Here is a 26,457-nt window from a genome sequence, read left to right as displayed (position 1 = left end):
GCGCGCCGCCGCAGCCTTCTTCTCCGGCTCTGCCGCCCTCCGTCCTTTCCGCTCCGCCGTCGATAGCTTCCGGCGCAGGTAATCTTGCTGCCATTGATCGTCGGTCCATCCTTCGGGCTTCTTCTTCAAAGCCGGCGCCTTCCGCGGCCTCGCGAACGGCGCTGTCGCCCCTTTCGTCCCATTGCCCGGCGGCTTCTTGGCCGCTTTCTTCGCCATCTTTTTGGGGGCTGTCGGCGGCGCCATGTGGAGAGGGTAGCGCCGGCGGGTGGACGGCGGGAGGGAGAAACAAATCAGCGGGATAGGAGAAATGAATCGGCGGCGGGATATGTTTTGGGAGGCCTGAAATGCGCGGCGGTATAGGCGCGATTTGGCGGGAGCGGCGGGATTTGGCGGGAGTGTGAGACGAATTTTCCCCGTGCCGCCGACGGGTCGGGCCCGCGTCGGTTCGCCTCGCTTTTCGTTGTGTCCGGCGTCCCCGGTGCGTCCCCTGTGGGACGGGGACGGGCTCGGGGCGCCGGACACCGTATCGGGGCGCACCGGACAAAAATGGGCTTTGGGGAACGCGGCTGGAACGCATTTTCTGTCTGGCGCGCCCCAAATCTCTTTGGGGGACGCGGCTGGAGATGCTCTAATCTAGACATTCCAAAACAATGGAAAATGTGCATATGTTACTGTCCTAGTCACTTATCATGAACACCAAAAACCACTTGGCAGCAAGGCGTCACCTTCCTCTTGACCAACGCCGAGTTTGATGGCAAACGTGAAATTTCTTTAGACTATGAGTGAGCTATGGAACAACAAGTAGCACTGGCAGGTATATGACGTTTTGACCATGCATGTACTTGTATTAAAGAAACCATGTTTTCTTTCTCTATCCATGTTCACATTATGTTTTTTGTTTAAATCATATTTGTTTGCATGAAGAGAGCATATATCCATTATACAACAAAAAAAAGTTACAATCACGAGCCACGATGTGCTCCAATATGGGTGGTGCTCTAAAATACATAATAACCGTGTATTTTGATCTTCTGGCCAACTACACAAGTTGACAGTCTTTCCCTAATGATGAAATGGTGGCTCTATCACCTCCTTCGATCTTAGGGCATCTCCAGCGGCGCGACGCAAACGGACGCTCAGCGACCGTTTTCGTCCGCCGTGACCGGAAATGCGTCTGGAGCCTGCTCCAGCGGAACGACGCAAAGTGACGACCTAGGTTCAATCGGTCTCGAATTCACAACGCGCGCCGGTGTGGCAACCGCGGCGACCAACCGCCGCAATGGAGCGCCGAACCGCCGCGGAAGAGCAACCGCCGGCCTCTTCGTTTTACGCGGCACCGTTAATCCGCGCACATTGTAACCCCGCGTCGCTGCATTGGTGGGAATTGCCGGCGACGCCAAGCATTCGGGCTCCACGCCCAGCTACCCTACTTCCACACCGAGTGAGGACGAGGAGGAGGGAGGCGGCAATGGCAGCGAAGGCCAGGAGGAGGACGGAGGCGGCGCGCGCGGCCGACGCCGACGACGAGGAGGAGGGCCAGGAGGAGGAGGAGGACTCCGACAGCAAGTTCGCCCGATTGGAGGCGCAGGAGGCGGCGGACGACAAGGCGTCTGCAAGGAAGCAGTCCAGGGCACTGGCGCGGGCGGCGCATCGTCGTCCGTTCACCGACGACGACGACGAAGACGCCATTTCTTCCAGTTTCAAGTCCTCGACGGGCGCGTCGTCCGCCAGTTCCGACGACGAGGTGACAAGCAAGAGGTGGAGGAGTTTCCACGACAACGACGACGCAAGGCCTTCGAACAAGAAGGCCAAAAAATAGTTTTAGTTTATATGTTTTTAAATTTCTTCTTATTTATATGTTAAATATGTTTGAATCTAATCGATTGACGTATTCGGTTAATTGTTTAGACTATAATCTATTCGGTTGGACCAACATGACATCATGAGTACATCTTTTTCGCGTTTAAAACTTGATCATTCAACTAAATTGAAAAGAAGTAGCACAAAAAAAAAAACAGTTGCATGTCCAAAATGTGTCGAACCGCTGGAGGTAGCCCCCGACGCAAACCGACATTTCGCCCCTTGCGGTTATTTTGGCGTCCGCGGGGCGACGCAAACGGACGCTCGCGACCACTTTTGAGCGTCCGAAATGCGTCGCGCCGCTGGAGATGCCCTTACCCCTTAGGACCTTTCTTAGCGCAATGCACTTTCTAAAGTTTGATGAACTTGTTCGTGAGCAGTTTCCTATGAACATTTTTGTGTTGAATCCATGTCACGTACATATATCGGTTCGTCATTGTTCCAATATGTATTTCGCCTAGTTTTTATGTAACTTTGGACACTTGAGATAACAAACGGCTGTGTGCATCCTGGTTATGCAGAGACTGGATATAATTGCTTCTTGAAGTAATAAAGCATCCTTTATCGGAAAAAAAATCGGTTCGTATTGACCAAAGTAGAGAGGTCGGTTTCGTTTGCCTTGTTCTTTTCAAACTAGATCCCTTGAGCACTACTCAACCTGAGGGAGGATTGGATTCCAATTGTCCAACTCCAACAAAATCCCAATCCGCGAAGAATCGATCCCTGACTCAGCGTAGGCACACCAAAGTCCTTTGCCCCGTCGTTCCCCACTTCATACAGTCCTCGTGTCCACCCACGTCTCCAGAGACCCACCCGTACACGGCATCCCAGCGCAAATCCCAGCCGTCCATCCCCGCCAACCCTAAATCCTGCGGCCCAGACTCTCCCCACCCCCCTCCGCCCCTCCCCACCTATATATCCAAGCCCGCAGCCCAACCCTGCCCAAAAAAACCGCAAACCGCACCGCCACCGCTCCCAATCTCGATCCAGCACCCAGGGTTTCCTCCCCAACCCCAGCCATGCCGAAGAACAAGGGCAAGGGAGGCAAGAACCGCAAGCGGGGCAAGAACGAGGCGGACGACGACAAGCGCGAGCTGGTCTTCAAGGAGGACGGCCAGGAGTACGCGCAGGTGACGCGCATGCTCGGCAACGGCCGCTGCGAGGCCATCTGCGTCGACGGCACCAAGCGCCTCTGCCACATCCGCGGCAAGATGCACAAGAAGGTCTGGATCGCCGCGGGGGACATCGTGCTCGTCGGCCTCCGCGACTACCAGGACGACAAGGCCGACGTCATCCTCAAGTACATGAACGACGAGTCGCGCCTGCTCAAGGCCTACGGCGAGCTGCCCGACACGCTCAGGCTCAACGAGGGCGTCGACGTCGACGGGCCCGAGGACAACGTCGACGACTCGGACTACATCCAGTTCGAGGACGAGGACATCGACAAGATCTAATCAGTCTGTCTGTTCTCGGTTATTATACTTTTTATTACTTCCTGTTCTATCCTCTTCTGTCTAATAGTGTCCTCCTGCTGCTACCTTATATCTGTTGTCCTACTATGGCTTGTGGATTGATTCCGTGTTGTGACGAGAAATCGTTATGATTTGATTTGAGGTGGTCCAAATAATTTGTCGGATTTATTACCCTTGTATTGCTATTGTTTGCAACAATCCTAGGCTGCCATATGATGCTAAGATGATTGTGGTAATATAATATTCTGCCTTGTCATGTTCTCTGCTTGCTTGATTAGCTGCCCCGCTAGGATTTGGGTGTAATTTGGGATGTTGGCGTGTTGTGAGATCGTCGGGCGTTGTGTTCGCTCATCTGATGGGACCATACGTTTTTGCAGGTCTGCTTAACTTGATTTTCTTCCGTCCTTCCCCTGGCTATACTTTCTCTAGTTCTAGTGGCCTGCTGCTATCTTATTACTTGGGGTGGGCTGTTGCTGCTCGATGAATTTCGTGGCTCATTGTGCCACTAGCCATCTTTATAGCAGGAGGTAGTCCAGATTACTGTCATCGATGCTATGTATCACACAATTATGGTATTGATATTGCTCACTTGTGATGCTCTGCTTGCTTGATTGGCCGGTCGACCATGATTTAGTTGTTACTTGGGGTCCCTGGGATGTAAGGACGCTTTGAGTTCTTTAGTCCTTGTATTCTAATCGTAAATTTTGGCCACTATGCTTTAAGTTGGTTTTCCTTCCATCCTGGCTATATTTTCTCTTCTGATCTGTTCTGTTAGTTTGCTCCTATCTTATCTATTGTGGGCTGGTGTTATGCAATGAATACAGTGGTTCGTTGTGCAACTAGAGATCGTTATAGTTTGAGTTCATCCATGTTGTGACAGTTCTTGGATTTGTTGGAGTATTAATATTTTGTGCCTAGCAATGTTCTCTGCTTGGATTTATTGATTTGCCGGTCCACTATGATTTGGGCCTAGCTAGTTTAGGATCTGACATTACTTCGCTAATCTAATAAGCTTTTCTTACTTTCTTTTTGTCCACCCTCTATACTTTCTGTTCTGTTCTATTTTCTTTCTAATAGTGTGTGTGCTGCTACTTATCTGTCTATCTATGGTGGTTGCTCTTGTGAATTGATGAATGTTTAGGCTGCCATATGATTCTGGACGACTTGATTTTCCTCTGGTCCCTCCGTCCTTATACTTTCTCTAGTTCTAGTATTCTGCTGCTATCTTATTATGTAGGGTGGGCTGTTGCTGGTCGATGAATTTGGTGGTTAATTGTGCGACTACCATCTTTATAGCAGGAGGTAGTCCAGATTACTGTCATCGATGCTATGTATCACATAATTATGGTATTGATATTACTCATTTGTGATGCTCTGCTTGCTTGATTGGCCGGTCGACCGTGATTTGGGTGTTACTTGGGATGTAAGGGCGCTTTGACTTCTTTAGTCCTTGAGTTCTCTAAACTAAAACGTTGGCCACTATGATCTAAGTTGGTTTTCCTTCCACCATCCTGGCTATATTTTCTGTTCTGACATGTTCTGTTAGTTTGCTCCTATCTTGTCTATTGTGGGCTGATGTTATCCGATGAATACAGTGGTTCGTTGTGCAACTAGAGATCTTTATAGTTTGAGTTGGTCCATGTTGTGACAATTCTCGGATTTATTGTTGTATTACTGTTGTTTGTAACAATTCTTGGCTGCCATATTAACATTGTGATTTTCTGTGCTGCTATATTTTCTGTTCTGACATGCTGATTATCGTATTAACATTGTGCCTAGTAATGTTCTCTGCTTGGATTCATTGATTCGCCGGCCCACAATGATTTGGGTGTAGTTTAGGATTTGGGCGTGTTCTGCTTTGTCTTCAGGAGTTACTTTGCTAATCTGATATGCCATTACGTAAGTTGTTCTTCTATCTGCCCAAGCTGTACGTTGTTCTTCCTTCTGGATGGGACGATGACATTTCTTATTCTAATGAGCTTTTCCTACTTTCTGTTTGTCTACCCTCTATACTTTATTCTGTTCCTATCTATTCGTGTGTATGCTGCTAGTTATCTGTATCTATGGTGGTTGCCCTTGTGGGTTGATGGATGTTGCGACGAGATAATGTTATGATTTGATTTGAGGTGGTCCAGTAATTGTCGGATTTATTGTTGTATTACTATGTTTACAACAATTCTAGTCTGTCATATGATGCTAAGATGATTGGTAATATGATATTGTGCATGCGCTTGCTTGATTGGCCGACCCACTAGGATTTGGGGCGTGTGGGACGATATGTGTTTGCAGGTCTGCTTAACCGGTCCTTCCTCTAGCTCTAGTGGTCTGCTGCTATCTTATCTAGTGTGGGCTGTTGCTGGTCCATGAATTTGGTGGTTCGTTGTGTTCAATAATTGCCGGATTACTGTGATCAATGACACGTATCAACATAACTATGGTATTCATATTGCTGACTTGTGATGCTCTGCTTGTTTATTTGGGATGTAAGCGTGTTTTGAGTTCTTTAGGCCTTGAGTTCTCTAATCTGACATGGTGGCCAGTCTGCTTTAAGTTGGTTCCCCTTCCATCCTGGTTATATTTTCTGTTTTGATCTCAGCCTGCTCTTATCTTATCTATGGTGGGTTTTATGTGATGAATAGGTCCATGTTATCACAATTCTCTGATTTATCATTGTATTACTGTTGTTTGCAACAATTCTAGGCTGCCATATTATGTTGATGATATCGTGCTTTTGATTTTCTCTGCTTCTGTTGGTTACGATTTTTTGGAGTAGTTTGGGATGTGGCCGTTGTGAGGTCTTCATGAGTTCCTGGCTGTACTTTCTGTTCTGTTCTAGTAGAGTGTTGCACTGCTGCTGTGTAAGGTGGGGGCTGTTGGTTGATCAATACGCCGGTTCATTGTGGGACTAGAGATCCTTGTAGTTTGAGGTAGGGGGCTGTTGGTTGATCAATACGCTGGTTCATTGTGCGACCAGAGATCCTTGTAGTTTGAGGTGGTTCAGTACAGGACGGATTCCACAGTGTCACGCTTGGATTTGGGGAGAATCGCCCAATCAGGGTTCAATTTCGATTAAATCAAGCTGCCTTCATTTTCTTTTAACAGAAGAAGGGCGCCCAGACTCAGATTATAGAGAAAACTCGTTATATGAATGAGGTTCCTTATTTGACACTAACAAAAATTCCTTCTGTCTGCACATTAACTTGTCTCACCTTGTGCGTTCGTCAAATTCTTCGTGTTATTTAAGCCAATAGTAACAGCCAGACAGAGTATCATCAGGATCCAATTAATTTCAGGGATGTATACCGTAGAGGATGTGTGCACAATCTTCACACCTGGGAAGCAACTTAGTGCAGAACACTGCTTGATAATCGAAAAGGTGCCAGTAATAATTGCTTGGCTTCCAACAACAGCTGCTAGTATAGCAATCACTAGAACAGGATATCTGAGTTTTTCTGGAAATGCAGTTGTATACATCAATGCTTGAAGATAAGCAAATCTCATATTTATCAATTGCTTTACCAGCAATATTAAAAATGAACAAAAGGAAACCCAAACGGTACCTGGTACTGATACATACTCCCTCCGGTCGGATTTAATCGACGCGGAGGGAGACCTGCTATGCATGTTGTTAGCGAGTTGTTTGCGTCAATTAATTAAGTCCAGAGGTAGTAGAAGCCAATATGATAGTTATTCTCGAAGCTTCCAGCACTACAATTATTGGAAGCTCCGCCTGCTTCTACTGTGATTGATCGCAATGATGGTGCCCCTCCAATCAATTTGAACTCCCTATTGTCATCTTCAGCGCGCAGTCAGAGCCAAGATGTCAGACCTGCTTTTGAAGAAACACACAATAATATGCCGTGCCTTGGCCTCTGTGTGCCGACCTGCCTTGGGCGCCCTCCGCCCTGCCTTGGATGCGCTCCACCGTGCCTAGGTCACTGTCCAGAACCCTCCTTGGTCGCCGTCCGCTGCGGGGATTGGTCTGCTAGCCGTAGTCACGCCATGGGCACCACCCACTGCCATGCCAAGGCCTATGGCCCCTGAACCGCCGCCGCTGAGTATGGGGCGAATCGGGCTTTGGATTTTTTTCATCGATACACAGCCAGAGCCGTCGAGGGGTACTTTGGTCCATCTAGAAAAAAACTTACAAAATAACATGTTGGAACCAACGATGGTATCATATAAGAATTTTTTTTACACAAAGTGTTCATATAGGGAAGAATGTTTTGGCCTGTGTCAAATAAGGGAGTGCCATATAAGGAATTTTCTCCAGATTATATTCGAGGCCGCAGTGAGCGGCGAACAGGGTTCCACATTGATCGGTCCATTTTTTGTCGACTCACGATGCAAAGCATGGCAGCAAAACCCAAACGGGCTAGCCCACCAATGAGCACACGTGGGCTGAAGGAATGGCTGCTCGGTAACTGCCGGTTGAGCAGTTTTCGGTGCCCCCAGCGTCCTATACTCGGCCAGTCGATGTCTCACTACTGTGGTAGCGGATGTAACCCACTGATAATTGTGCCACATTCTATCCCATTAAGTAGTACACACCAATTATGTTGAAAACCCTACAGCGTTCGACAACCAAAGAGAGGATGAGGAACCTCACAAAGTTTAAAGATTCTCTTTTTCGACCGGCCCGACACCGATAGAGCCTCGAGCTAGGAAAAAAAAGACCAAAGGGGAAGAGGTACGGCGTGGGACAAGTGAGATAAGTTGGATAATCAAATCTGGATTTATTAATAAGGAAAAGGAGTCAAAAGTAGTCAAATGAAGTACAATATGTCTATCCCACTTCCACATTCTTAGACGCAGGAGGGACCTAAGCCAAACATCAAAACCACCAACAGTGTAAACATGCTCCTCCAAATGGAAAATTGGTAAACCATATGACCACCATACTATGTTCAATGCAATGCATGGATATTTTCTAAATAAACCTGCTACTCTGAATCTGTTCTAGTAAAATACAAGTACGAGAGTTTCACTCAGATTTTGTTCAAATAAAACACAAACACAACACTTCTACTCTAGCACAAACCGTGAAGGACTGCGTTTGGCAGGGTAACGAGTTGGATAAAACCATTCTGGATCAGGCACGGGCCAGCTGCGGATGGAAAAAAAATAAAGGTCAGTAGCTGAACAGTTTGTGGTACAAAATGTATTGAGAGATCGGGTCACGGGGATACAAGTACCTAGAAAACTTGTCTGTAGTCTTAACAGGAACAGCCCTACAGATAAACCAAATGGTAATTTTAGTCTTTTGCCGTCCAAAAATGAATGAATTAGACATGCATGATGTTGTATGTTAATTGTTGGCTTATTCAGTAAGCACATAATTTGAGACTACAAACCACTACATAAGCTCTGTAGCAGAGGCTAGAGTAGAGAGACCAAATGCTAACCGAGAAAAAGATTGCATCAATATTATCATATATATTTCCAAACAAGGAGACCTATATTCAAATCAATTCAACAGTACATGATGGTGTATGTTAAATGTAGCTCAACATAGCTTATCTAATTATCTAGGAAGGAAAGCGAGGCATCCCTAAGCAGCTCTGCCAACCCTAAAGAACACCAGCACATAATTTGAGACTGGAAAAACACTAGACAATCATCTGTAGCTGAACAGCTTATGTGGTACGAAATGTATTGAGAGATCAGGTCACGGGGATACAAGTACCTAGAAAACTCGTCTGTAGTCTTGACAGGAACAGCCCTACAGAAAAACCAAATGGTAATTTTAGTCTTTTACCGTCCAAAAATAAATGAATTAGATATGCATGATGTTGTATGTTAATTGTTGGCTTATTCAGTAACCTAGAAAGGGACGGCTAAGCAGTTACGCCTAAAACTACAAAACACAGCACACAAGTTGAGACAACAAATCGCTACATAAGCTCTGTAGCAGACGCTAGAGAGAGACCAAAGGCTAACTGAGAAAAATATTGCATCAATATTATCATATATGTCCAAACAAGATGAGACTATATTCAAATCAGTTCAGCAGTACATGATGTTGTATGTTAACTGTAGCTCAATATGGCTTATCTAATTATCTAGGAAGGAAAGCTAAGGCATCCCTAAGAAGCTCTGCCAACCCTAAAGAACACCGGCACATAATTTGAGGCTGCAAAACACTAGATAAGCTCTATGGCAGGTGCATCAATATTGCCATTATTTCCAAACAAGATGAAACTAACGAAATGTCAAATCAATTCAGAAAGTGCAAAATAAGACACTTGACTTCTTAATTCAAACTGCTAGTACTAGATCGAAGATAGACTAACAACCTAATCCAAATTCAGCTAAACTGCATCGCCCGAAATTCAACTACTGGTGATCAAAAGGATCTTGCAAGCCCACTCCCCCAACACCTGAATACTGTGTACTTCGGAAGCACTTCGAGCACTTGCACCAAACAAAATAAAATAATATATTACATGAGGATACAGGGCATACCGTTCTGCGTTAAATTCCCTCATGAGTTCCAGGATTCTAACCCGTGATAGATCAGGAGTTTGTTCCGTGTCATAAAAGTTCATGCCGACAAAGTTCCCATCAAAATCAACAAGGGGCCCTCCAATCCCAGCCTATAGCATAACAAATGAAGTGGTAGCAATAGGGGAAATTTGTCACTGATAGTTCATACTCCCATGGACTATTTACCTCCAACATGTGGAAAGAGATGAGAGAAGTCAACAGTGTACCTTGGTGATTTTACAAGTGGATATCTGAAGCTCTTCGTCACCAAATTTTCTACGTTTGCCTGTCACAACCCCGTTTTTGGCCATTAACTCGCCTGATTCAAAGCCACGCCCCAGAGCTACTACCTGAGCTCCAACCTCGGTTTGAGATGTTTCATCAAGTTTTGCTGCACGATAACTGTGGACACTCTTTATGCTAACAACAGCGACATTATACTGTAAATTATAATATTCCAATATCCCTTCCTCACGTCGTTTACTTGGAAGGCACACTTCAATCTACAATAATGAAGCGAAACTTACTAGTATCTTAAATAAAAAGTGAAATAAGCTAAAAGTGACTAGGAGCACCGACCTTCCATACAGCATCAATGTTTTCATCACCAGGACATCTAACCAAACTTGCCGAGGTCAGAATTCTTGTAGTGGATTCATGGCTTTCAATAAATACACCTGTGCAAGCAAACTTTCTTGCATCCTTTATGTATTTCCCAGAACCATCATTCTCTTTTACATAAAGGAACGAGGCAAGCGCCACAATACTTCGAGACATCTTTGAAGTAACTCTCCTAGTGGGTTCATTCCAAATATCTCCGCCAAATCCCTCTTCAAAATCCAATTTCAAGTACATGCCATCTGGTTAAATAACATGGCACATCAGTTGAGGAGTCAGAACAAACTGTCAATAATTGACACAGCAGGGAACAGTCGTCACAATGGATAGCAACTACTCACCATCAACAAAACTTGGCAAGGGATAACCAAGAGCATGTAAGATTGCATTTACTCTTCTTTTAAATCCTGGTGCAAGGTTGTAGTGATTCATGAAAATGTATTAGTAATGATCAGCACAGCCAAAACAAATGTTGGTGCAACAAAGGCGAAGTAGTTGCTTTAAAAAAACAAAGGTGAAGTAATTCACCATGCAATGGTAATGATTGGAAAGATTGAAAACACTCACTCACCATCAGGTTTCCAGGGAGAAAGTATAAGCCTAAGTTCATCATCAGTGCGTTCTGCTACAAGATGAAGCAATTAATGATCAAAAAGCTCAGTAATAGTCATTGCTAGGAACATTAGAATTTGATAGATTGCATGACAGAACTACAACCATTAACTGAAACTAGCTTTGCACAGCGCTGGAGGAACCAAGATATGATTATTGGTAAGTAACGTTACAAAATGATGGAGAACTGCTTGCTAGTGCATATATCGTCTTAAGGGTGATTGTGCTTAGCTTACCATTTGGACCGTTACTACGAGGTGTGGAAGAATTTTGAATCATATCTGCCCGGCGACGGTCTAGTTTACTTGCAGCCCTGAATATAGTAATCGATGCAAAACTGAAGAGTCAATTTCAGGCATGGATGTCAAACAACTAAAACAACTGAATGACAGTGATCGAAAACACAGAGTTCGCAAGAAAATAAAAATATAGAAAATGAGCAGCACGGTTCTGCAACAAGAACAATAGTGCAGTGTTATGTACTAGAATATAGATGCAGGAATGAATAACATAGCAAGAAAATGGGCAAGATTTTAGTTTTATTTCATGCTCACAGGGATGGTTGTGAGATTGCCTACATGGAGTACTATTTAGTTGTGTTCAAGTCACATTTTGCTTGCGAAAGAGTGCCTGGGCAGCAACTGGCATGTTCAAACAGACAGAGAAAATGCTAGCAGTAGCAGTGGTTCAAGCATCAGTGATAAGCCTTCTGCTGCGCAAAGTGGACATTTAACCGTGACCCAAATGAGTCTGAGGAAATTGAAGGGGAAGACTTGGGATTACATAAAACCATCTTGATGATTATTACTTTACTTCTCTGCACCGGTGGAGTGTTAATAATGGTTGTAGTATTTGTTATTGTCAAATTGTATTTCATGTCATGTTAAAGTTGCTAATTTATGTGGCTGTGGCATATATGTTTTGCCTCCATGATGACTAATATGCTGAGTTTCAGTTTCTATTTTTCATAAAATGTTGTCCGGTTTAATATATTGCTGAACTTACCACTGTGAACTTGTAAAACTTATGTCTCGTTGAAATCAAATGCAAAAAAGGAGCAATCTCATCACCTCATGACAAAAAAGTCAGCACAGCAACCTATATACATCGTCCCTTCAAGGAAACAACCTTCTACCCAAGAACAAATTGGCGCATCCCCTCTAATCCAACCAAACAGAAAAAAAGGATACCCCCATCCATGCGGACAAGGATATCTCAACACATTCCTTCTTGACCTCAAAATCAAACAAAACTTAAGGGTTTCAAAGGTAGCAATGGGGTGGACATCTTGCAAGTTGCAATGCTCCCATCACCTTCATAACCATGACATTTGGTGTTCTCACTTTACTCAATATATATTTCAATAAAGAAGCACAACATAAAAATTCATAGCTTTCACAAGTTCTTGGCCCCGCATAATGCATATGCTATTTTCATCAGCATGGCTTTTGAATGAAAGTTACTATTAGTCTAGCATATGGACAACCTATTTCTAGCTCACTGAAATTTCCAGCTTTAGCTGTTAGCATTTTTTTTTTGAGCTGAAATAGCTGTTAGCATTTTGAGGCCTCCATCCTTATATCTTTTTCTTGTTGCATATGGATATGGCTTTGCTTTATTCCGTATGGGGAAAAATGCATCCCATGTTTTCATTCACACAATGCTTTCATTAGTTTGATTTATTCTACACATCTGCATTTCTGTCAAGAGACCCAGCCCAGAAATAATGTCTTCTCAACCAATTTGCATACTATCATACTTTGTTGAAAAAGTAGAAACTAGCAAAGGACAGTAAGCTAACTAGAAAAGCTGTTCAACATAAACGCTTGAATTCAACCTTACCAGTATATATCATGCCCCAAACATTCTAAAATAAGATTACTTGGTAAGAATGGGTTTTGTTCCGCATCATAGTAGTTGATGCCAACAATATTCCCATCACAGTCAACAAGTGGTCCTCCACTTGCAGCCTAGCACAAAAAATTAACATAAGTTCAGCCTACCAAACAGAGGGGAAACAAGTAATTCTGGGGCATCAAAAAGTTCAGTGCCTATCAAATAACTATGACCCTAATATCATGAATTCACTGTACAATTGTTGACTTCGATCATGTAGAGCAATCAGAAGAGATATCAACAGCGCACCTCTATGATTTTGCACGTGGAAAGTTTACGCCCTTCACTATGAATTCCCCCTATGAGTGACCCTCTCGTGGACATTAATTTGCCGGAGAAAAAGCACCTCCTTATAGCTAATAACTCAGCAGACGACTCAACTTGCATGTCGTTGGCAAAACTTGCTACAAGAAGATCAAGGGAGGGCGGCAAGTTATGAGTGATGAAAACAGCCAATCTGGAAGGACCCGAATAATACTGCAACCACACTTTGACTTTTTCGTTATTGGGAAGGCGTACCATGAACTGGAAATACAGCAAAGCAAGACAAACGTTATGTGTAACCATTAAGTATATCATAAATAAGCAGGCGAAGCACAGAAAAGTTGGCAGCACAAACCGTCAAAGAGTGCCACAATATTCGGTGTAGTGATCCAAATAAACTTCCCGTCGTCAGAAAAGAGGCTGAAGACAGTTTTCTGTCAATAACAATACCTGTGCATTCAGAATACAATGCCTCTCCTACACAACAGCATAATTTCAGTCATTAACTACTGATGGCTAAGTGCAAACATGGGAAATGTGCATATAGTAGTATAATCACCATGAAATGAAGCAACAGAGATAATTCTTGGAGACAAATTTGAAGCAAGTTCTTCACTGAGGTCACACCATACGCCATTAGCCCCGTGGTTTGGAAATGCACAAGGTTCCTGGTTCTTATTTTCACTTCCCTCAATTGAGACAGTTTGACTTGAGCTACTTATAACTAGACTTGAAGTACCTATAATGGACGTGGGACTGAAATGAGACAAACTGACTTCATATATGTATACTTCAGAACGACCTATGTTATTGTAATAACAATTACAAAGGAGTGGTTGTGCTTAGCTCACCTTTTGAAGTGAAGTCATCTGGTCTGGGAACATTATCTACATAGATCCTGCAGCAGAAGGTAGTAAACTAATCATAATGCAGAGTATATTTCTCAGTAGTTGAGGGTATTTGTTTTGAGTCCCAGATAACTAGCCCAACCAAAATTTTGGTACAATTACCAAAGCAAAGGCATGACCAATATTTTGAATTATAACAATTGTATGTGCCAAAGTTTTGGCAAAATGTTTAGGGCTCTGAATAGTTTGCAGCCAACTTGCTTTGCAAATAGTTGGGAACTTGGCTTGATTAGTGCTTGTTTGATTCCAACCCATTTTCACGATGAGCCAATAAAAACTTGAAAGATGTGAGCATGTAAAGAAATACAGATGTCCATCACATATGACACATGTCACCATTCAGAGTGAGACTTAGCCATCGCCAACTACAATCAACATGACTATAATCAAACTTGAACGCTAAAAAATAGTCATCAACTCATCATCCTTTGAATTCAGGACAACCTTTTTTACAAAATGATCAGTGAAGTGTGTTGGCCTGCTATTGGGCTGTGCTAGACAGGATTAGTTAAGCGGACACTTGCACATAAACGTTTGCTTAATCAAGTCAAAAGTCCTACACTTTCAAAACAATTGAAATGTCCATGTGTTCAAATCTGCAGGTAAGACATGACGATTCGGCTCCTGGTCAGCCACCTCTGACCACCAAAGGAGACCCAGAAAGAAGGACGGGAGAGCTGCGAAGCCAATTTTTTTGGCAGAGCTTTCCCACACCCTTCTGCTCACTGGGATCCAGATGAACTGGGCTCCAAGAGCGCGTTTGGTGTTGACACATCAACAGAGTGCATCAAATTCATTAGATGGTGTAAGGAAGATCTGTACTGAATTCGCTTGTCCTAAAATGGCAAGGATTTGAACATCGTAAGATCAGATTGTCCCCTATAGGGACATCTAGCCTGTTTAAATAAAGTGAAAAAAAAAACACAGGTGCACATAGGGCTAGGTGAGCCAAAATTTTGACATGTTCTAAAGATCATCCAAATCAGGTGGGCCAGCGCAATTTTTGATCTAGCTAGCTTTGGTTGAACTCAAGATCGATTAAAGTGCCAAAGACTTCATCACATGTTTTGTGGTTGTATTTTTCAGCAGTACGATTAAAGTATAGATGACATACCAAAACCCAAGATCGATCATACATTCAACAATCGACTGTGTTGGTACGAAAGAGGTGTGTCCACCTATCGTATGGAGGTTCATCCCAAGAAGATACCCATCAAAATCAACAAGAGGTCCACCTCTTCCAACCTAACACAAAATAAAATATGTGACGCCTCAAAAGAAGCTACTGTTAGAAAAATATAGAACAGAAATTGGCAAAGCACCTCAGTGATCTCGCACGAGGACCAATTGATTCCGTAACTCTCATCCAGAGTCGGATTGTTAGTCACTACCCCAGTTGTGACCAAAAATTTGTCTGATGTGCAATAACTTGCAGCTAATACCTTAGTGCAACACTCAACTTGCATCTGTTTATCAAGACATGCAGGGCGGAGATCAGGGGAGGACTCCGAGGCTACAACAAGCATGTTGCAAGCCACAATGTAGTCTTGGACATATGCATTCACCACTTCCCCATTTGGTAGATGCACTTTTATCTGTAACAAGACAACAGGTATACGAATGATTAGCAAATGATTACAGACATCTTAAATCAGCAAGCGAAGATCTAGGTGTTTTGCTAGTTCAGTTTTGGTCGATAGACCTCCTTGTTCCATTTTCTGTTTCTGTCACACTGGTGACAATGTACAGTAGAGCCTTCTTGGCTAGCTCATCTAATATAAAGATACGGATATGCACTAAGGAAGTGCAGAAAAGTTGGCAGTACAAACCTCTAGTTTATAGAGATACGATGAAGGTTTACTTGCATCAAAACGTCCAGATGTAATCAAATCTCCAGATGTCACGTAAGATGCACCATGTTGACTACTTAGGACAACTATGCCTGTGCATACTGAATGGAGCTTCTTACCTACAGGAGGACTGAACTTCAGTCATGATGATTAAGTACAGGAGATGGAAGAGTAATGTGCATATAGTACAATCACCATCGAATGAGGTAAGCCAGACAATGCTTGGAGACAACTTTGCAGCAAGTGCTTGACTGAGTACACCTTCTCCATCAATGAATCTACCGGATGAACGCAGGTTTCCTAGTTACAGAAGCAATGTAGAGCATAGTTTTGTAAAAAACTGTACGACTAAGCACAGAAAAAAGAAGGGTGTGAAGATTGACAAGAATGACTTACTGCTCTTTGTTCTAGTTGCAACATCTGTTCTCTTGATATTCATCGTATTTCAAACCCTTAAGAAAAGGAAAAAATACGAACTTTCAGACGTCATAAAGAGCACCGTATAACTGTTTTTAATAGTTGCATGATCATCAAATACCGAAGGGCGGACATCCGACCTCACAAAAGACATGCTAATCCCAAATCAACCAAGATAAAATGAACCAGAAACCACAGCTAGGTTTTGGCAAGAACAAAAGGGATCAAAACACCCAATTTACTACCGTAAGGATGAGATCCCAACTAAAATAAGGGAGGAACTGCAGATCCCAACGAACGAAACAAAGGAGGAACAACAATCCAAGACACGACATCACACGAAAAGCACAAGCACTCTGGCGACTGGAATCGGATCAGTAAAGAAAAGTAAGGCGCCAAAATCAGGGCATGTACACTGGGGGTGCGCGCGCGCTTGATTGGACGCTAAAGCGAATTGAAACAAAAGGCAAGAAATCGGGTAATAGCTAAGCGCAATGGTGAGCTGTAGATCGTCGCTACTGAATACCTGGAACCGCCTGCTCGTACAACACAACGCGCGACGCTCTGGATTCCGATTAATCCGTTTGAGGAAAGGCTCGTACAGGTCTGCAGGTTTTTTCTTGGGCTAGCGCCCGACTCATGTTTCTGCGTCGACGCCATCCATAAATTAACCCGAGATTGATCGGGAATCGAACGAAACGGCCAGGAAAAGGCTCCAAGCGCCTCCGTTGTAGATCAGCTCATACTTGTAACAAAAAGAAAAGACAGAAGTCCAATTTACCCCCTAACCTAAACTTGTGTCAAAGTTTAGCTTATAACCTTTATTTTGGTTCAACTTTCTACCCTGAATTATAAACACGGGTCAGAATCACCCCTTGCATTGAATTAAGCTGGTTTTTCGTGTAACGTGTATGCTGTATGTTGATGAGTTAGCACAGTATATAGGAAGAAAACCCGCTAACTGGCGAGAAAACCGGTTGAAAACATGTCAAAAAATGATAGAAGGTCCAATTACGAACGGTTTATAGAATTCAGGGTTGAAGATTGAACTAAAGCAAAGTTGAGGGTTGTATTCTGAATTTTGAGACGAGTTTAAGGGGGTAAATTAAACTTCTCTCAAAAGAAAACGTGGTTTCCCTTTCGTTCCATACATACCGGCTCACTTCTCTTGGCTTCGTTCTGGTTCTCACATCATCTCCAGCGGGTTCGACGCATTTCGCTCCCCTACGCGTCCATTTACGTTGGAATCGTACACATGAAATCGGTTAAAAAAATATACTGACCGATTGCGTCCGGGTGCCCCAACGGCCCGACGTATTTGTTTTCCAAAAACAATTTACATAGTGCAAAAAACATGAAAATATAAAAGGTCATAACCTGCTAAAAGCCTAAAAGCCTAACCCTAGCCTACGCCCCGTCGTCGTTGGGCACCTGGATCTGGTCGACAAGATCCAGGATCACCCATGGCCAGTCGGGACTGGCCAAGCAAATGCTGGTGCGATAGGTGGTGGAGGTGGAGGTGGCGAAGCAAATACTGATGCTGCCCATGGGTACGTCGGCGGAGGCGGTGGCACCGAGGCACGCAATGCCATATTTAAGGCATCTTCCTCTGACAGGCCTAGCGGCATGTGGTCGATGGCGTAACGGGGCAGCGGCAAATTATGCAAAAGACAATGCAAAGTGATGTTATCTATCATATAACCCGTTTCCCAACAACCACCTTGAGACCGGTAAAAGAAAACCTAGCAAGACTATACCTTTGCCTTGCACATTCTGATTGATCTTGATGAGAACGCTTCAAGCTCCATTGAAGATGGAATGCCTCACTTGATGATTGTTGCTTCGTGAAGACTCATGATTGCTCCACCATACACCACTATGTGAAATCTTCCTTGAAGCACATCTTCACACATCCATTATCATCGAATGGGCGACAAGCTTCAAGCATAAGTTCTCGAGATACCTAAACCATATCGACAACACAAACACACATATATAGTGGGTTAGCTCATGAAGTATAATTGGTAAGGTTTACCACCCACAAGATCACATGATCCAAAGTGGTACAATCTTTATGATTCATGTGTTGACCAATTTGAATTCAATCTCCGCTCTTAGTCTTGGTCAACCTTGTATCTCCTCATGCTCTATCATAACATCTTGAGGTATTTGATTGCATTCTCTAAACCATAGTCATCCATAGCTCAACTCATGAAACTATCATGACACCTACTTAGAGATATATCTTGAATTCTTTTCTTGAAACCAAACACTCAAGATCATGATGCCAATAAGCAAGGTATATCTTTATCTTCATGGCATCCGCACTTGAATCCAACACATAGAATATATGAAATACCTAGGGAGTATTCATACATATATACTCAATGAAAATATTAGTCCATATGAATTGTCATTAATTACCAAAAACACACTTAGAGGAATGTACCCTTACACCCGCCTCCAATGAGGTGGAGCTCTTATTCGCCGACACGTTTAGGGCGGCCTTCACCACCACCCACAACAGAGGCGGGCTGCTCCAGGCAGTCGGTGCGTGCGGAGGATACGGACAATGTATACGTTTATTGACATGTACATGTACACTAAGTGCCCTATTCAAAGTAATGAAAAATTTAGGAGAAATTTGGATTATTATTTGCAATTGTCAAGATGAGAGACAAGGGTCGATAGAACTGTTTAGGTCGTTTAACCTGGTGAACATGGATTCTTGTCCTTATCGAAAAAACAATTGTTGTTGTGATTTCCATATGACACTAATTCCATTTATGTCATTATGATCATCTCGGTCTATTTATGCCTGTTATCATGATTGATACATGTCGGGCGAGAGGGTGTGCAATTTCTATGTACGCAACATCGTCACAGCCTCCCTCATTACAATATTCTAGACATACTATGCTATAAATATTTTTGTATGTGTAACAAAATTTTATTATTGATCGGGGATCAGTCCCGCACCCCCCAACCCTAACCTCCCGCACCCCGCCTCCCAACCCTCCCGCCGCTGCCGCCGGTCGGCGGCGCCGCCGGGGCAAAGATCTCGGGGCGTGGCGGCGGCGGGGCCTTCCCTCGTGACGCGTCGGGAACGGCGGCCAAGGAGTCTCTCATGTGGAGGCGGCCCTTCCGCCTCCCGGGCGGCGGCGGTCGGATGAGGATGGAGGGCGGCGGCGGTCCTCCCGGGGACGATCCGGGCTGCGGGCTGTGGCCCCCCACCTCCCATCGGCGGCATGCCGTCGGTGGTGGCTGGTGGAGGCGGACATCGCCTTTCCCTCCGCCTCTCGCCGGTGAGGGGCGATGATCTTGGGCTTCTCCCGCGGTACGAGGACGCCGGGGCAACGGCCTTGGGTTAGACGGTGGAGGTGACCCTCTTCTTCGCCGGAGAGGATTGGCCTCGCGGTTGGTGGTGGTGGATCTTTTGATCTATCACCGCGTTCCGGCGGCGAGATGGAGGAGCTTGGAAGCCGGTGATGGTGTCGCCGGTGGAGGGTTGGAGTGGCCAGCCCAGGATGGTCGCCGACGTGGGGTCCCACCTGAATAAAGGCGGCGGTCCTAGGGCCTCTCTTGCGTGAAGAGGAGGACCTACCGGAGGCCTGGACTCGTGATACGGGCCGGAGTGTTGAGTTCGGAAGGCTCCGCCGGCGAATGTAGCGGTGCTTTTGCCCGGAATTTCTTTGGATCGGAGGTATTCGGTCGTGCGCACCCATGTTTTTATTCCGACCGATTGGTTCTGGAGGGAGCGGCGCGAAGCTCTTTTTCTGTGTTGACATCAAGTGACTATGGATCCATGATGAAAGTCGGTAGAAGAGAATTTCATGAAGGATGGAGGGGAGGACTAGCTAAGGGAGGTTCAAGTCTCTGCGCTGTTGAGGAACTTGCTTGGTGTTCCGGGCTTCACAGCAGCGGTATGAAAGTGGGGGCGACAACATAGGTGAAGTGCAGAGTCCTACCTTTCAGGGTGGAAACCCAAGGTCTGGCCTTAATTGGTTGTGCCTGGCAATGACCTTGGTGGAGGCATTGTTTTGAGAGCGGGACTATCTTCATGGTGAAAATGTAAGATCTTTGATCGGGCGACGACGGTGTTTGAGCACTGTTCTCTTCTTGGAGGCGTCATTTTTGGAGAGTCTGTAATTCAGGTGTTGTCTTGGCGGTGGATGTATTCTTGTTGTTAGGCCCGAGATCTTGTAGCGGGACTTTTGTTTCTTAGTTTTCTTTTCTTATTTTTTGGTTGTGTGCATCCGTAGTGCCATTAGGGTGGTGCGTTATTCAAGAGGCTGGGTGTAATTGGTATCTTCTTGATATTAATATATTCCCTTTATCGGAAAAAAACAAAATTGTATTGATCATAGCAAAATCGCTGAGAAAAGAATAGTCACTATAGCAAATCGCTGACAACATTAGTCACACGCGAGCATAGAGCCAAAGGTTTGTTGCAATGTAAAACTATCTTGCAATACAAATGCAATATTCACCACATTTTCCAACATGTATCTAGAATAATCGCAACATGGTATTCATGTATACGCAACAAACAGGAAATGAGACTGGCACGGCGTAGGATCAGGCAACCCCCCCAGACCCAACCCCTCCGCCCACCATCTCCCCGGGACTTCTAATTTGGCATCTTGCTCGATGGTCATGGCAGCAAGTTCTTTATCAATGACCGAGGATGAGGATCATTGTGTAATCCATTACAGAGGGGATTCCAGTAACTCAAGCTTTCTGGTAATGGTGAAAAGTTCTTATCTAGGGCATATGATGAGTAGCACTAGAGGACATTGAGTTGAGGAGCACCATGAGAGGGGACCTTGAAGTGCTCTGTGTAAAAAAAAAAAAGTTCATGCTATCAACATGTTATTTGCTGTATAGCACTAGGACTCCATTTTGAGTACTACATGCCCTAGCTGTAAAAAAATGTCCAAAACGGCAGCTTTGTTTATGCTATCAGAATTAGTGTCCAAAACAGCAGCGTTGACACCAGAATTAAGACCTTATTCATTCGGATGGAGGAGTACTTTTTAGAGCTTGTGTTTGAGTTTGCATGATAAGTATGTAATTGAGAACAAGTAAGTGCGTCTATGGTTGGCCTATCTCACAGCCCTCCACGATAGACCCTGGCGCGAGAAAGAGAGAAAAAGGCAAACCACCTCTTCAATAGGTCACGCACACACGCCTTCTAGCCTGCAATTTCCCCTAACCCTCGTTCTAAACAGGCGGGCGCAGGTGGCGGCGGTGGAGGTCCGAGGAGAAGGAAGCTGGCGGCGGTGAAGGTCGGAGGAGAAGGGATCTGGCATGCGCTCGCGAACGGAGGTGGGGGCAGGCACCAGCGGAGGTCGGAAGAGATGGGAGATGGGGGAAGGCAGTGGTGGAGGTCGGAGGTGGGTGGATATGGGGGCTTGTGATGGTGGAGGTCGAAGAAGATGCGAGGAGGGTGGCTCTCGATCGGGGAGGCTGTGGAGGAGGGCGGAGACAATGACGGGGAGGTGGGAGGAGAGCAGCGGCGGTGGAGAAGACTGGGGAATTTTTTCTACGACTCCATCTCTTTCTTTCCCTCGCCGTAGTTCATCATAGCAAGCAAAGGCAATGACTATAATATTGGTCCGCCCTTTCAGATGCCATCGATCTGCCATAATAGCAAGAATTCAAGGTATATGTTTCAATGTCTTCTAATCCGTAGCAAGCATGCTCTCGCCATGTTGTTTTCCATAGAAAATTTATAACAATCTGCAGCATCTGGATGGCTGGGTAATTGTTTGTGTGTGTCTTGATTTTCTTAATGGATGCTTTATGGGTTCAATCAATTGGACATTTCCGTAGAATCCTTGACAGGTCTTCCCTCTCTCTCTTAGTCATGACAGAAAATATACATGGTAATCATGCAACCATTTAAGTTTTGCATTTTTTCTGGTAATATTTGCTCTGTATATTCGCATGTACATGTTTGATGGTATTTCAACTGAACAGTTTGTGCACTACAATGTGCAACTGACTTTATTTTTAGTTATGTACTTCTTGTTGTGTAAAGTCCTGAAATCCTAATGTGTATGATGCACATAGTTTGCCAAGGTCAATGATTTTTAATTTAGAATACAAGAAAAGAAAAGTTTAAATTACTATGCTCTGAAGTTCTTTGGAGATCCACGGTTGTCATATTTTGTGGTGTGAATACGCATAACTGTGCGTTGATCCGGTTTGCAGCTTGCCTTTGTGACATGTCGTACTGGGCGCCAGCGCCGTTGTTGGAGCCGAGGGCCGTTGTGGGCGTGCAATGACGACACACAGCTTTCCCTCGCACGAGTAGCACTGCTTCGACTGCCACCCAGACATGTAAGTGGCATTCTATGTCTCTCTCTTGTATGATTGAAAGTTTGAGGAGATTTCTTTCTCATCTGGGCCTGTAGAAGTGTTTGCTTGTCGAGATTCAATTGATGATTTGATCTGGTTGGTTCGCTAAGATCAAAAAAATTAGAAGTGTCATGAGCTTGAGATTCTGGAGATGCTTGTTTGTCGAAGTTACACATGGTTTTCATTCTGTGTGGGTTAGTTGTCTCTTTCTTGCAAAGTTCAGATTGTGCTTCTAGATAGTGTTGATAATAATACTCTATAGGTTGCAGGTATGCGAATAAAGGTCCATTGGAAAATATTAAGCACTGTGAAGAATCCATATATATTGTAAAGAACATTTGGTTTATTGGATTACCGTTCTTTGAGTAATAAATGGATCCTGCCGAATTAGTATACTGATGAGTCTACTGCCTAAATTTACCAAGTATACCGCTTCGACGCCTGCGGTGTTTTCTACATGAAAGTTACTTGGTATTGCTTCAGGAGATCATTAATCGGTGGGATATCAATTGAACGGGATTTGCTATCGCTGCCTACAAACATTGCCCACTTCATCACACTTCATGTCCCATGTATGAGATGCTGCATCCTCTTTATTGTTCTATTGGTCTATTGGTACAGAGTTCCTATGTTCTCCTCCGTTGTGTTCTCAGTCTACGGGTCCAGAGAGAGAGTTATGTTGAGCATTTCGTTTCTACGAATTCTGCAGGCATCTTAAAGGCCACTTTTGGTGAGTCAAATTTTTTGCTTGAGATTCAGAATCCATGTCCTGGAATTTCAGTACATCTCAGGTAAAAGATTGCTATCTTTTTTGTACTTTTTTGCAGGAGCTTTTATCTTCGGTTTGATTGTCAAGTTTATTCAAGAGCCAACCTTCGTGCCAGCCACTGATGCAAGCAAGAAAATAGTTGGAATGGATAATCTACAGGGATAAGTACATCACCATATTAATTTGTTTTCTTATAAAAGAGGATGACTGAGTACAATTTAGTTCTTTTATGTGGAAAGCGGACTGATGATGATGGTTCAGGTAAAGATGTGATGCAAAAGCATCACTGGTAAGTCTTATTCAATGGTATCATTACAGCTGCTGGTAAGAAACTAAGAATGTGTCTAAATAATTAAGCTCGCTTGTTTTATTAGGCCTGCACTTGTCGAACTTTCTTTTAGGTGACATTATTATTTGAACTATTTCATGCCACACTAGGTTCCGTCATAAAATTATGTGAAGTTTTGCTTCCTTGAAGCTACAGTCTGTTGATACTTATTGTGGCTGTAGGAATCAGGTTGCACAATTTTCCCAAGGGAATGGCGGTATTTCTTGAATCTGTGAAGGTAATACCTTTGTGTATTCATGTTAATATATTGGCATAATTGATCTATAAAAGAGGGGTTAGAACTTAGGACTGCACCTTGCATTTGTTATAATGGAGAAATTACTGGGGCATTGCTTGGCTGTTGCAGTTTTCAAAGAGCTAATGTATCATGTCTGATTATTTAGCTTGATCTAATTATATTGGTATAATGAAAAAATACAGGGCGCTCATGAGTGGGAATGAACTGGGCTTTTTTCCATTGCCTTACATAACATACCCGAGTTACAGAAATCAAAACATCAACCTTTCTGGTTAAGTAACATGAATATTCTTATCTGTAGATGTGTGTTGCATCCTTGCCACTTTGGATATCCCTTGCATGTTTTTAATAAGATTCAGCTACCTTTATTATTTTGATGTTTTTTTGAGGAATTTATAATGCACCAAGGCAATAGGGCCACAATTATCTGTGCAGATCTTATATGCCATTAATTTTTGAGTTTTTCTTTTATATTCACTAGGTCCGCAGACCATGTTATGTAGCTGCGAGCGCTGGTAGGTCGCCCTGTTATAATGTATAATATTCCTTTTGATCAGTCTATTTTCAGTTTGATGCCGAGTGAGTGTAATAGAATTCGGGGGCATTAAAAGTATTAGTAGTTTAGTACACAAGGGAGCAATTTGCAAATTGTGTTTTGAGTGATCTATTATTTTGAATAAATGTACTGTAGAGAAAACTAAATAATTTCATTCTGTGAAGAGGATGATTTAGGGAAGCTATGGTCTGAAATAAATATGGATGATTTTGTGACTGCTGATAGTCTAAATAATTTCATACATCTGAGACTGCTGATTGTCTGAAATAAATATGGATGATTTTGTGCCTATTACTATCCTAGCTTCTTCTCTTACCCACTATCTTGTAGGTCATATATGCTTACATTGTATGCTTGTAGCAATTAAGTCCACCTTTTTTATATTGACTGACTGGTTATTTTTCACGGTTTATTCTAATCTGTCGTAACGAACAATTATCTTAAATCAATTGATTACTCTCTTTAAAATGTTACTATGTACTATTTATTATTTGCTCCATTTCACAATTCACCATTGTGATATTCAACTATATATATAGTTGATCCATGTTGACAGGATACTACATATCTTGAAGCATGCATTGAGAATCACACGAAATCTAATCTTTGCATGGACCAGGTTAATTCTGAACCTGCCCAACAGTGGAGCACTACAATACTGGTGGTGAAGTGTACTGTAATCAGAGTGTTGACAACAATCTCGTATATGTCAGCATTTTAATTTTGTCACGTTAATAAATGAATGGCTCTGAGTTTATTATTTCTATATACAGGGACCTGAGCAGACAACCAATTCAGACTAGAACTGATATACATGTACCTATATCAGCATAGACTATTGTCTTATGAGGCCGCTCAAACAATGGCAGAGGGAAACAGTATACTTTAAATTTCAGATCACATGGTGGACAAATCTTGGTGAACCAGCACGTCCGCAAACTCGTAACATTTGTAGCACTATTAGTAACTTCCTCGCCCCTTTTTTGACTATTTATGTTACGCGTTGACCATTTATACCTGCTAACTACATTGATGTCAAGAGTCAAGATAGTTTTCCTGTTAAAATTGAAAGTAAAAATGATTTTCGAATTCTCTAATTGAACTTGACTTCCTTTTAGCAGCCCACTCCAAGCAAGGATGTTGACCTTCGTGCTGTGAAAGTTCCAGTTGTCTTATTTGTAGAATGGCCATTTATTGTGTCTTATTTGTAGAATGGCCATTTATTGCAAACTTTCTTGGCTAGGATTCATATAAAATTTTGCAGCCTAAAATACGCCGTCCTAAATAGTCAGCTAATACAATTTAGTTATGTATAATGGATTTTTTCAGAATTGCGGTGGAAGAGAAAAATCTTAGGTCTTAGTACTGTGAAGTTTAAGGAACTTTCCTTCTTGGGTGTGCTAGATGGAGGTTAATAATCATTGTGTTTATTTATGCTTTTTTCAGGAATGGTGCTTACTAGATGTTTTAAGAATTGAGTTCTATTGTTTTCCATGTTATAAAGAGAATGAAAGTGAGAATTTTGGGTGTCCAAAACAAACAGAGTCAGACCCATCGACACCTGCCAGGCAAAACAAGGCCAGCCCAAGAAAGGGGGATTAACCTTCAATATTTGTCATTATTAAAAAGAGATGGGTTGAACCGTTATGAATTTGAGAAAACAATGACAATGTCCATTGGCTACAACTTAATGATGTTTTCGTGCATTCCTGTTGATCTCTGTGAAACACACACAAAAACTCATCCATGAATCTTTTGGATTTAGCATAGTTTCTTTGGAAATTCTTCATACATAAAGG

At 43.4% G+C, this 26,457-nt stretch overlaps 2 protein-coding genes across 2 annotated transcripts; one reads left to right on the top strand and one right to left on the bottom strand.

The window, feature by feature from the left end:
• The first annotated feature begins 2,814 nt into the window (after positions 1-2,814).
• LOC124683388 (eukaryotic translation initiation factor 1A) lies at positions 2,815-3,503 on the top strand. The gene has a single exon (XM_047217909.1). It carries the CDS (start codon positions 2,880-2,882, stop codon positions 3,312-3,314), a length of 435 nt encoding a protein of 144 aa, XP_047073865.1. The 5' UTR covers positions 2,815-2,879; the 3' UTR covers positions 3,315-3,503.
• A 4,772-nt stretch (positions 3,504-8,275) lies between these two features.
• Positions 8,276-17,931, bottom strand: LOC124656667. Its single transcript, XM_047195375.1, has 18 exons — positions 17,815-17,931; positions 15,559-15,711; positions 14,843-14,952; positions 14,060-14,106; positions 13,841-13,947; positions 13,659-13,685; positions 13,464-13,469; positions 12,891-13,018; positions 11,285-11,361; positions 11,008-11,061; positions 10,778-10,843; positions 10,398-10,678; positions 10,046-10,321; positions 9,798-9,928; positions 9,019-9,054; positions 8,528-8,563; positions 8,374-8,439; positions 8,276-8,291 (listed from the first exon to the last, which is right to left on the bottom strand). Exons 1-18 carry the CDS (start codon positions 17,929-17,931, stop codon positions 8,276-8,278), a joined length of 1,734 nt encoding a protein of 577 aa, XP_047051331.1.
• Positions 17,932-26,457: the final 8,526 nt, after the last annotated feature.

This window comes from Lolium rigidum, chromosome 1 (assembly GCF_022539505.1).
Source record: "Lolium rigidum isolate FL_2022 chromosome 1, APGP_CSIRO_Lrig_0.1, whole genome shotgun sequence".
In the NCBI taxonomy this organism is placed as follows: domain Eukaryota; kingdom Viridiplantae; phylum Streptophyta; class Magnoliopsida; order Poales; family Poaceae; genus Lolium; species Lolium rigidum.
Note: the sequence above shows the minus strand (reverse complement) of the source record. Positions and strands in the feature narration are given on the sequence as shown.